This window comes from Mus caroli, chromosome X, assembly GCF_900094665.2.
Source record: "Mus caroli chromosome X, CAROLI_EIJ_v1.1, whole genome shotgun sequence".
Classification (NCBI taxonomy): domain Eukaryota; kingdom Metazoa; phylum Chordata; class Mammalia; order Rodentia; family Muridae; genus Mus; species Mus caroli.
The window spans coordinates 96,786,951-96,799,734 of record NC_034589.1 but is presented as its reverse complement, the minus strand read 5'-3'; the positions used below and the strand labels follow the sequence as shown (position 1 = coordinate 96,799,734).

The following is a 12,784-nucleotide window of genomic DNA, read 5'->3' as shown; positions in this document are numbered from 1 at the left end:
GCTGTCACCTGAATTTTTGATCTTAGCCATTCTGACTGGCATGAGGTGGTATCTAAGGGTCGTTTTGATTTTCATTTCCCTGATGACTAAAGATGTTGAACATTTCTTTAGGTGCTTCTCAGCCATTCCAGTTTCCTCAGGAGAGAATTCTCTGTTCTCCATTTTTTAAAGATTCATTTATTTATTTTATACATATGAGTACCCCACCATTGTTCTCTTCAGACACACCTGAAAAAGGTACCAGACCCCATTACAGATGGTTGTGAGCCACCACGTGGTTGCTGGGAATTGAACTGAGGACCTCTGGAAGAGCAGTCGGTGCTCTTAACCACTGAGCCATCTCTCCAGCCCTGTTCCCCATATTTTAATAGGGTTATTTGGTTCTTTGGAGTCTAACTTCTTGAGTTCTTTGTGTATATTGGATATTAGCCCTCTATCGTATGTAGGGTTAGTAAATATCTTTTCCCAGTCTGTAGGTTGCTGTTTTGTTCTGTTGACAGTGTCCTTTGCCTTACAGAAGCTTTGCAATTTTATGAGATCCCAATCAGTCTTAACCAATGCAGAGGGTTAGGATAATTGTTTAGCATTTTTAGGAACTATTAGACTTCTGCAGAGCTGAACTTCTTCACATCCCATTGTGTAAGCATTCTAATTTCTTCACCCCCCCTCCCCAGTGCTTATTCTTGTCTTTCTTTTGTTGTTGGCTATCCTAGTGGGGTTTTGTTTTATCATAGCTCTGTGCCCAATGACATTGATATGGCCATTTGCTTATGTTTGGAGAAATATTTTATTTCTATCATCTGCCCATTATTTTGATTAGCATACAAAGATTATGTTTTATTGTGACATTTTTTCAAACATCCTTTGCTTTTGTTCCTCGTTCTCTTCACCTCCCTTGCCCATCTCCGTCCCCCTTTGTACCCTTCTATCTCCTGTAGTCTCTTTTCCACTTTCATGTCACCTGTTGTCTCCCTTCCTCTCCTCCCTCAGCACCCCCTTTTCCTCTCATTGTCTCCTTTATAGTTTCATGACCAAGACCCACATTTACATTTACATGTATACAGCCAACTAACTGGTAAGGTAGAATTTCAGAGTAGCTTTAATTTGCATTTCCCTGATTCTTTACCCATTTTTAATTGTGTGTTTTATATTTGGGGGTTACAAGGATTCTTTATATATTCTAAATACAATATCCTTACAGAATATGTCCTTTTTATTCTTACTGATGTTCTTTCAAGAGGTCTGTTTTATCAGAGGTCAGTTTTTCTATTTTTTTCTTTTATTGTTCCCATCAAAGAAGGCTTTACCTAAATCAACACTACAAGAATTTAATGCTATTTTTTCTTTTAAGGGCTTTGTTAAAATTGTTTTAGCTCGTACATTTGAGACTATGATTATATTGGGAGGTGAAACTCCCTAAAACTATCCACAGCTTCAGCAATTTAGTAGGAGTCACAGGATTAATTACACGTTAAAAGACTTAACAACAAAATCAGCAAAAGAAAAGGGTGTACTGGGTGAAACCCATAGAAAAGCACACAAGATTCTAGGAGTACTCCCCAGCAGAGCCATCTCTAGGATGCACTAAAATTCCTCCAATGACTAGTTACAGCAGGTGAAGTGCTGATAACGGAAATAGCTCATTAAAGACCCAGCACAGTACCTAGGGACTTTGGAGATAGTCATAAAGAGAGCCTCTGTCTGGCATATCGCCAAACTCTAACCCCCCCCCCCCCGAGGAAAGAAGGTGTTGTAAATAAGCCAGTGGTGATACAGCAGCTTATGGGCGGTGGTTACTGTGAGGAATGGTGATCTCCATCTGAACGCCCGCCTTTCCAGACTCCAGATGAAGCACCGAGCCTGTAAAAAATGACTTTTCAAAAACAGCACGCTTGTCTTCTCTTCTGGTCTGCTGTGCTGACTCGATTTTCTAACACTCTCCAGGGCAGGCCCCATGCAAATACAAAATCAGCTCCATGGGGTTTTTTTTTTTTTTTTTNNGGTTTTTTTTTTTTTTTTTAATTTTATTTGGGAGGAGGACTGTTTTCTTCAGTTTGAGTATGAGCTTTTTGTTTTGTTTTGTTTTTATCTTATTGGTCTTTTGCTTGTTTGTTTTGATTTTCCTTTTTTGTGTTTTTTATTTGGTTTGAGGCTCTTTGTCTTCCTTTTCTTTCTTTTTGCCAAAATTCCATTGGGATTCCCACTTTTTTGCATAGTGTTAAATAGTGTGCTACTTCATTCTCTGGCATGTGGATATCCAGTTGTTCAGCGCCATTTGTTTAAAAGATTATTTTTGCTCCCATTTAATTCTTCTGAAACTTTTATTGAAGATTAATTAAACAAAATGTGATTGATTTCTTTCTGAATTTTGCGCTATTGATCTGCAGTTGATTTGTGCAATTGATCTGTGGGTCGATCCTATGTCAGTAATTACTCTAGCTTTGTACACTGCATTATGAAATTGAACTCTGTGAGTCTTCATACTTTTTTCTTCCTTCTTAAAGATTGTATTGGATAGCGTAGGTTCCTTACATTTTCACAAGGATTTTAGAATCCACTTGTTAATTTCTGCCAAGAATTCAACTGGGACTTTGATTAAGGCTGTGTTCAATCTGTGGATCAAAATTACCTTCTTACTAACGTCCTCTGACCCATGGCTTTCCTTCCGTTTGTTTAAGTAGTTTATTTCAGTATATTTTAGAGTTCTCAGACATGCTTTGTTATATTTATTCATATAGTTTGGCCTCATGTTTCTTTAAAAAAAATAATAAAGACAGGATCTCTGTATGTAGCCCTGCCTGTCCTGAAAGTCACTATGTAGACCAAGTTGGCCTCAAACTCACAAAGATTCACCTGTCTCTGCCTCCCAAGTACTGTGATTAAAGGTGTGCACCAGCAAGCCTGGACCTATTTTGTTCAATACTGTTTTAAAAAGGAATTGATCATTTTCTTAGTATTTTTTTTAAATCAGACTGTTGGCTTCTACTGTTTAAACAGATCTCATCTTTTAAAAATATGTGTGTAACCTGCTCTATCATTAATGATGGTCCTGAGTGTGTATTTATAAGCCCAATTAAATGGTTTCTTTTAGAAGTTGGTGTAGTCATGGTGTTTTATCTCAGCAGTAGAAAAGTAAAATACAGAGGCTAGTGTTAATAGTCATAAAAGTGACAAACAAAACCAGAGAGCAGCTAGACGTTAAACAGATAAAGCCAGATAAGCAGACAGTTGGGAATGTGTTGCTGGTATTTTTATGGTTGTTATTCCGAATCACCAGAGTGCTGTATATAATGATTTTCCCAGGGAACAGCACACCAGTTTGTTACTCAGTACCAAATGGTCAGCCTTGAGTACACTCACACAGGTATCATTGTACAGACTGAGCAAATTATTCTTGTGTATATGTATGGGATAAGAATTAATGGGAAAAAGGCCATGAATTTGAAAAAGAGCAAGGAAGGATATATGGGAGGGTTTGGAGGGAGGAAGGGGGAAAATGAAGGAATTATATTATAATCTCAAAAAACTAAAAGAAATAAATTATGTATTTTTTCATTAACTTATTTATTCACTTTACATCCCAATGATTATCTCCTGGTTCCCTCCTCACACAGGTCCCCCCCAGCCCCTCTTTCCTTTTCTGAGAGGGTGGAGGTCCCCTTGGTTACCGCCCCCCAGCTCTGGCACATCAATGACTATACAGAGTTACAGCACTGCAAGCTGTACAGAGGTTGACTAGCTTTACAGTCATGTCATCCCATTGGCTCTTTCATTTAGTGTGTGCTTTCTCCTTCTATAGAGTATTTACAATTCACTGGGTTATACATTGTTTACAACGTTTAGGTTTTGAAATTAAAATATAACAGTGTTATGATACTCAATCACAGGATACAAGGTCACTTTTGATTTACATTTGTTCTTCTCCCAAGTCCCCTGCAGCCTGTATTGCTGCAAGTAGTGGATCCTTTCCTACGGTGTGTGATCATCAGACATCTAAAGATAGTCGTCAAGGCCAATGGCAACGCAGGAGAAGGCTAGATGGAGCATTAAATAGAGTACCAATTGGATTTTATCAAAAAGTATGGAAAATTTTGCAGAAAGTGAGTATAACACAGTGTTATTCTTTATTCCCCTCTTGAAATTCTGAATCTGTCTAGCTAACGTGACATAATCATAGCATGGTTGTAATCATATAGAGATGAAATGCTCAGATAAAGTATAGACAAAAACACAAAGCAATTGATTTATTGTAACATTAATAATTTTAGTCTATTTTCCTTACTGTTACAATGTATTGTTTCAAATAAGATTTTAAAATCATAACCTCTCAGCTTTGGGCTATAGTTGAACATTGTAGGATATTGCAACACATTTGCTGCCAGTCAATAGTGTGCTGCTAAGTAGCTCGCTTTCTTTGTTGGTATTATGAAAGTGGTGATGTTATTTGTATCTCTCAGCTATTCATGTTTATATGTCACTACAAGAAAACAAATGACATATGTGGGGAGTTTGTACAGGCAGCTCCTACTTCTATGCTTTCTTAGATGAATACCACTGAACAAATGGAAAGCCACAATGATGTTCTTGTTGTAGATGAAGATGGCTTGTTTTTTGTTTTTGTTTTTGCTTTTTGTTTTTATGGGTATATGTGCTTATTTTATATGTATGTGTGCCCGAGTATACATATGTTCATGAAGTTCCAGCAGAAGTCAGAAGATGGCATCAGCTCTCCTGGAATTGGAGTTACAGGCAGTTAGTTGTGAACCATCATGTGGGTGGGGTCTTCTGCAAGACTAGTGTCTTAGTTGGGGTTTTACTACTGTCAACAGGCGTGATGGCCTAAGAAACTCTTAAAAGAAAAATATATAGTTGGGGCTGGCCTACAGTTTAGAAATTCAATCCATTATCATCAAGGCAGGAACATGGCAGCATCCAGGATGGCATGGTGCAGACGGAGCTGAGAATTGTACATTGTCATCTGAAGGCTGCTAGCAAAATACTGGATTCCAGGCAGCTAAGATGAGGGTTTTATAGCCCACAGGGACACACCTACTCCAAAAAGGCCACACCTACTCCAACAGGGTCACACCTTCTAATAGTGCTACTCCCTGGGCTAAGCTTATAGAAACCATCACAACTAGTAACTGCTCTTAACCTTTGAGCCATCTCTCCAGCTCTGAATAATTTGTTTTGAGACAGGGTTTGTTATTGTCCAGGCTGGCCTCCAATTCAAGATCCTCCCACCTCAGTTTCTTGGAGTGCTAAGATTGCTGGCATGTACCACCACACCAGGCCTAGATAAAACTCTTGGTGTAGTTAATATTTCTTCTTATTGTTTTCTAGTAGACATGTAAGGGCATATCACACCATTATGGTGATGCTAATTTTTACAGGGCCAAGAAGACCATAATGCTCATTGACTGGTCTCATTTATACAAATACAATCTTTTTTCTTTCTCCTGAGAAATATTTCACTGATGGCATCATAATCTTGAGGTAGGTTTTGACCCTGCCAGGACAGTGATCTCCCAGGGACATATTAGAAAGAGCAACAGTTGGTTCCTCAGAGGCTTTGCTCTAGGGACCTTCTTCATTTTATCAATTGCTTGGAGTCTGCTCTGTTACAGCTAGTATAACATGATAGAGACCAGATAGAGATAGTATGTACTTTCTCTCTCCAGTTATTCATGGATTACCACAATTCAACATAGTAATAGACATGTATTAGGTGCTCTGTCCACAGAAGAACATGTATTCTTTATCATCAAGGAGTTGAATCTTCTTCTTTCAAAGCAACTGTTCTACAAGGCCATACACAGCTGAAATGATTTGTAATAAAGATACCTAACCACAAGGCAGGCAAAATGATTCTTGCCACCATGACTAACCATCTGAGTTCCACCCAGAGACCCACATGATGGAAAACAAGAACTAACTCCTGCAAGTACCCCTCTGACTTCCACACATTTGTCTACTTGTGCCTGCCCTGACCACCACCACACACAAATACATGTTTGACAAGGATGCTGTAGGAATAACAAAGGACTGGGTAAGTCTGCCAAGGAAGAATGGGTATTTTTTGGCAGAGTCAAAACCTAAACTTGGTGTCTTAAAGAGGTTAAACCCATGTCTTTCCAGACATGAAAGTAACACTAATTTTTACATGTTTCAAAGCTGGCAATTGAATGTACAGAGATTACTTAGAATCTGGAATATATATATATATATATATATTAATAGTTGAGTTCATATGCTAGAGAAAGGCAAAGAGTTACTCATGACATCTATTGATCCAGGTATGGTGCGCCACACCTGTACTTGAAAGCACTGAGAAGATGAACACAGAACTTCCAGTGTCCAAGAGCAGCCTCAGCCACATAGTGAATTTTAGATAAGATTAGGTTACATGTGACCATGTGTCAAATAATGACAATGATAATATTTATTGAGTATCTACTATGCACCAGAGTGTCTTCTGGTTATTCCCATTACAAAAGACAAAATAGCCAACATTTCTGTCCTTGTGGAACTTATATTACTTGCAATAAGTAATAAACAGCAAATAATATATCTAAAATGTTTTAAAAAATGGTGGGAAAATAGGACAGGATAAGAATATTGATAAGGTGTGGTATACGTTTTTCCTCTTCTTCCCCTGTGGTGTTCAGGTGCCCAGCAGAGGGAAAGGATGGAGCAGAACTCTGTTCTGCAGTCCACATCTTTTCTTGGTGTGTCTAGACTCGGGTACACACCAGGCAGGAAAGGGTGAAGCAAAGTTCAAAACGGGTGGGTCCCAGGACTCCCAAGACAGTGTCAGGGAAGGAGAAGCCCTGCTGGCAAAAGGAGTCCTCCAGTTTTGCCAAGATCAGAAGGCTATCAGAACAATTAGACTTTGAGTTTAATCAGCAGTGTCCAACAATGAGGGACTCAACTAGAACGAGTAGGAATGGGTCATGTACATAGATGTATAATGTGAGTCATTTTTACAGCCTAAGTCTCCTGAATGTCTATTTAATTTCTTAAAATAAATTGTGTGCATGCGCGTGTGTGTGTGCATGTGTGCATGTGTGTGCGTGTGCATGTGCATGTGCGTGTGTGTGTGTGTGTGTGTGTGTGTGTACGTATACATGATGGTGGAGCGCTCATGCCATAGCACACGTGTAGAGGTTAGAGAACAACTTTGTGGATTGTGTTCTCCGTCCCTCCTTTACTTGGGATTATGGGAGTAAAGTCATGTCATTGGACTTGCATGGTGGTGTGAGCCATCTTGCCAGCCTTTGAAGTACACTTAGAAATATGAGGTCTCTCCTCCTGGCCTCCCAGTTGTTAGCTCATCTCTGGTAATAGCCGGTTTTTCTATTTCGCAGTGTCATGGGCTTTCAGTGGAAGGTTTCGTTCTTCCCTCTTCAACCACTCGGGAGGTAAGGTTCTGTCTTTTCTATTTACATGAGAGAAAGCTTGCCATCTGAAATGTTTCAGTTATCAGTTATTGAATTGACATTGATTTATAAATCAGCTGAGTGCACTGCATGGAGGAGGTAAAGCTGGAATGGGAACAGTAGACAGTAATAATACGGTGCTGGCGAGCCGGCTCACTCGGCAAACTGCTGTGCCGCGCAAGCATGAGCCTTTTCTCCTCTGGATTATTTTCTTCGAGCAGAGTCCCAGAAATAATATTTTAGGTTAGAGGACAGTTATACTTTTATGACTCTTATTATGCATTACCAGATTGTCTTGCAAATTGATTAAGCCAATTTATACCATTTCATTAAAGGGGCTGAAGCCATATTGTACTTACAAGGCTTTTTACTGCTTTTCAAAGGAAAGGATTCATGTTCTTGGGTGATGGGATCTTAGAAAGTGATTTGTTTCTTTTTCTGTCACAGATGACCCCAGGCGAGATTAAATTCTCTGTCCATGTGGAGTCTGTCCTGAATCGTGTCCCTCAGCCAGAGTACCGCCAACTTCTGGTTGAAGCCATCCTTGTTCTCACCATGCTGGCAGATATTGAAATTCATAGCATTGGGAGCATCATTGCCGTGGAGAAAATAGTTCATATTGCCAACGACTTGTTCCTTCAAGAACAGGTAGGTTGCCCAATGTGGAATACACCCGCAATCACTGCATCTAGGAGTTTGGAGGCCAGAGGATTGGGAGACCAAAGCCAGGCTCAGCTATTTAGTAAGTTCAAGACCAGCTTTAGCTACAGGAGACCCAAAACCTACAACAGGTATTTCCTTTTCTTAACCACTGTGAGGGAAGACAGAAGTATCCAAACAAAATATGAAAGAGTACGACCCAAGGTGGGGGATCCCAATGTAGTCTCACTAGGGTTCTCTCCAAGTGCTAATAACAGAGGATGTTATTAGCAAATGTGATTCATTTAATCATTTTTAATTGATATTTTATTTTCAAAATGCTTTATAATAGAAAATTCTAAATAGTAATTAAAATAATTTCGGGAGTCTAGTGACAAGTGCTATGTATAGAAATTCATATCCATCCTGCATAACCCTTCATGTCCCCTTCTGGTTAAACAACCAAAGAAATGGTGCTGGGGAGGAAGCTCAGAGGTACATTAATTAGAGTTTAACTCAGTAGGATCAGTAATTTTCCCTTTTACTGTGTTTTCCCACCCTTTTAAACCAAATAGAAAACCCTCGGCGCAGATGATATCATGTTGGCAAAGGATCCTGCATCTGGCATCTGTACTCTCCTGTACGACAGTGCACCCAGTGGCAGATTTGGCACCATGACCTACCTCTCCAAGGCAGCTGCCACCTACGTGCAGGAGTTTCTGCCACACAGCCTCTGTGCCATGCAGTGAGGGCTGTGGGTTCTGCCTGTTAGAACACTTCAGTAGCTAGCCCGTCTGGTTGATTGTGCATGGAACTGACTTGTTAGCACCTGATCACTCCCCCAGGCCCTTTTCCTGCCCCATCCCTCCCGAGAAGAGAGAACTTTGCTGATGATCTCACTACTTTTGAAGAAAAGAAGCCCTATCTGGAGACTGGACTCCAGAGCGAAGGTTCAACTGCGCCTGCACTCACTATCCCTACTTCTTTTGTGGTTCATACAAGTCTGCATGTGCGTGGATTCTGTAGAGCTGTTAGCGGCTTAGTTTTTAAACTCCTATTGGGGAGTAGGTATTAATAACTTATTCCTGTAAGTTGGTTTTCTTATTTGTTGGTTTTTACCTGTGTATATGAGTGGTGGCTATTGATTAGGCCATCATTTCAAGAGAGTAGATGCTAAGTTGGATTTCATGCTGCTGTAAATTGGAACTGTCGACTCTAAGTGCCTTTACTTAGGAAAAGCCAGTACCACATCATGGCTTTCTTCTTCACTCAAAGGCTGCTTTGCTCTGAGTGGGGAAAGAGTGGGTGTTTTGTAGAAGCATTGCCTTTCATTGTTCTTTCTATATCTGCCCACAATGCCTACTGTCTCTGTGGTGAAATATTAAAAAATGTAAGCTCGCGTGGAAGTTAAAGAATTTCTGTGTTAACACTTGGAATAACCCAGAGAAAAGAAGCCAGAAGCCTAATTCCAGAGAGGAAGGGAAAGAAATTCTGTAGGCAGTGCTTTACACATAGGGAGCCAAGAGAGCATCAGAGGAAGGTAGTTGCTGGTGGACAGCCTTAGCCACCAAACCCTTGCCTCTGCAGTGTAGCCACACACAACACAGAGAGTAACTGAAGCCTATCTTAAGCAAAGACAAACCACCAGTCCACTCTGGGGCTGCCCTACCGAATGCCCCTTTCCAGGACCTTGGTATTCCTTTTCATTCAGTCCCCAGCACATCCAGCTACCCTTAGCTCTCTCCACATTTATTCCTCAATTCTCTCATTTACATGGTTTTACTTGTTAATTCTCGTACTTACAACCTTTAATCTTGGTAATGGTGGCCAAATATCTATTGTTATACATATCTGTGAATGTGCTGGTAAGTGGTTAAATAATTTGTAAGTATTTTTGATCTGTCTGTCTGTCTCTCTCTCTCTACATGGATGGACTGAATAAGAATGTAAATAATATTGCAAAGCAAGCCTGGTCATACTTGCTGCTTGAGAAGCTGAGGCAGGAGGATCATGAATTCAAAGCCAGCCTGGGATACATAACAAGTTTCAGGGCAGTGTGGGTATGAGACTGTGTCTCAAAAACATTTGAAAGCATGTTGTGCGTGTCTGAGAGAGTGGCATGGCTGGTCTCAGGCTGACACTCGAAGGGTAGTAGAAATATCCCTTCTGGCCTATTGTCTGCTTCGCTGTGTAGGTAGCCTGGCTTGACAGAGGTTTCTCCTGATTTTCCTTGTTTCTACCCAGAGAATTTCCTACTCCCCTTTCCCTCCAAATGTTAAGGGTTTTCTCCCAGAACAGTAATGGGGCTAATGGGACAGTGAGCTCCAAACAGTCACAGTCAGGAGTCTTCTGAGCTCCCTGGCTAAGTGCAGCGTGCTAGCAGACAGGCGGAGGACACACAGGGCTGCCGGGCCACCTCTCCCCTCTCACAAACCATATAAACACAGGGAGGGGCTTTCTGACCACTTCTGAGGAGAACGTACAAGCTGTTGTGTGCCTGTGTGTGTGTGTGTTCATGGCCACAGGAAGCCCACCAAGCACTGTGGGTGAGCTACCACTTCTTCCCGAGCCTCTGCTTTTGAATTGACACTGATGCTTATCTTTCTCTGGAGTTACGCATTTGCCTGTGGATTTAATGCTCACACCATGGTATTGAATTTTTAAAGTAACTTTTCAGAAAATATTACTGGCATTTTATTCATTTTAAGACTGTTAACATGAAGAAGAGTGTGCTAGAACTTTTTAAAAACACATGTCTTGAAGTTGGAATAAAGACTAAGAATTGACTATGTCTTGTGTTACTGCACAAAGGATTATCTGGTGTGTGACTGAAGCTAATTCATGAATATTTCACATAACGTTTTGCTATACAGTATACTCAACTGGGTCAAATAAGACTAACATTTATATACTGTACATTATCATACATCGTATGCCATATATAAAAACGCCACAGGTTTAGTGCTATCTTTAGACAGACTGCTCACTAAAATTATAAGATGGGTGCTTACTCTATTTCAACTCTATATAAGTGGTATTTCTAAACTATTAGAAAACTAAATACTTTGCTCTCCTAAGTATTCTCAATATTTCACATATTGTTTAAAATATTCACTGGCTTGAACTTGGTGGTAGGAGTACATGCCTTTAATCCTAGGACTTGGGAGGCAGAGGCAGGTGGCTCTCTGTGAGTTCGAGGCCAGCCTGGTCTACAGAGTGAGTTCCAGGACAGCCAGGACCACATAGAGATACCTTGTCTTAGAAAACAAAAAGCAAAACAGAAATCTCACTAACCATTTCTATAACAAGTGAGTATGTATCCACCAAAGACGAACAGTGTTTCTACATGCCCTGCCTGGGACATACTAGTTAGATGAGGCTGACTGGTCAGTGAACATCAAGCATCCTTTGGTCTGGGTTCCCAGCACCATGCCAGCTTCTTCCCTGGGTGCTCATGCTCTCATAGCTTCTTCCCTGGGTCCTCATGCTCTCATAGCTCCTTCCCTGGGTCCTCATGCTCTCATAGCTCCTTCCCTGGGTCCTCATGCTCTCATAGCTTCTTCCCTGGGTCCTCATGCTCTCATAGCTTCTTCCCTGGGTCCTCATGCTCACATAGCTTCTTCCCTGGGTCCTCGTGCTTACATAGCAAACACTTTACTTACCAAGCCATCTCCCTGCCCCTTAGTCTTTACTTTTTGACCAATTGAAGTAACTGCCAATCCTGGTTTGGTCACTAGAGTCCTTATTTATACTTCTTTACCTGGCATCATTTTTAATATCACTTTCTATCACTCTCACAAGTATTCTAGGGTCGATGATAGGATCACTTTGTATCTAGTAGGAGTCTGATTTCTTTTAAGGCTATACCTCAAAGCCAAAAACCTGTTCTCAAAGCACTAGAAGTACTCGACATCAGTGAATGGGATTTAGATAACAGGTAAAACTTTGTGGACATATTAAAGATGTTTGACATGTCTTTAAAAATCAATGCTATGTTTGTTCTTGCCAAGTGCATAGGTCATCTTACCTTTGCAGTCAACGTTGGAGGTAGGTAGTGCTGATACCCCCCCCCATCTTACTATAGGTGAGAGAACATAGGCAGTGATGGCTGAAACAAACTGCCCAAGGTAAATTAGCTAATAAGTCACTGTCCTGGGATTTGAACTCCTGTACTGACTTTAGAGTTCCCATTCATAACTATTGTATTCTTCAAGAAAGATATGTAAGGAGATGATGGGAAGACAAGGCTCAGAATGCCGAAGCATCAGTGAAGAGGATGTGAACTGAGCAAAGGTAGCCAATGGTAAAATGCTATCTTTATATATTCATTTTCCTTTTCCTGCCTCTGCCAGCAAAGGGAGACCCGCCAAAGAAACTATCCTGTCCATTCTGACTTCGAAGATTCCAACCTTTGGCAATGATAAGAGAAAGCCACTCATGTAATTGTTTAGGGTCATCATCTTTCCTATTGCCTGTTTGTCCCAGCATAAAGTTTCTTACTGCGAAAGGTTCTTTGGCTGTTTTTGCAATATGTATAATGTGTATAGTAACCTGACCAAGCCCGCTCAGTCAGTCAACAGGTTCTCCAGCATAGGAGTGAGGATTAAAAAGAAAAAAGACAATTAGACAAAACTGCAGCATGACCCCAGTCAATTCTGAGACTGGAGGCAAACTTAATTTTCCCAATTTTAATTACATGCAAGTAT

The 12,784-nt window shown here is 40.6% G+C and overlaps 1 protein-coding gene across 2 annotated transcripts in view; it reads left to right on the top strand.

Annotated features, from left to right (window-relative positions):
- The window catches only part of Phka1 (phosphorylase kinase regulatory subunit alpha 1), a 113,404-nt gene extending 102,546 nt beyond the window's left edge, over positions 1 to 10,858 (top strand). For both annotated transcript variants that reach the window (XM_021152825.2, XM_021152821.2), the window contains 4 exons: positions 3,930 to 4,100; positions 7,368 to 7,421; positions 7,887 to 8,087; positions 8,654 to 10,858. In XM_021152825.2, the coding sequence (XP_021008484.1) occupies positions 3,930 to 4,100; positions 7,368 to 7,421; positions 7,887 to 8,087; positions 8,654 to 8,827 (600 nt within the window). In that variant the 3' untranslated portion in view covers positions 8,828 to 10,858. The remainder of the gene's footprint in view (positions 1 to 3,929; positions 4,101 to 7,367; positions 7,422 to 7,886; positions 8,088 to 8,653) is intronic.
- The last annotated feature ends 1,926 nt before the right edge of the window (positions 10,859 to 12,784 follow it).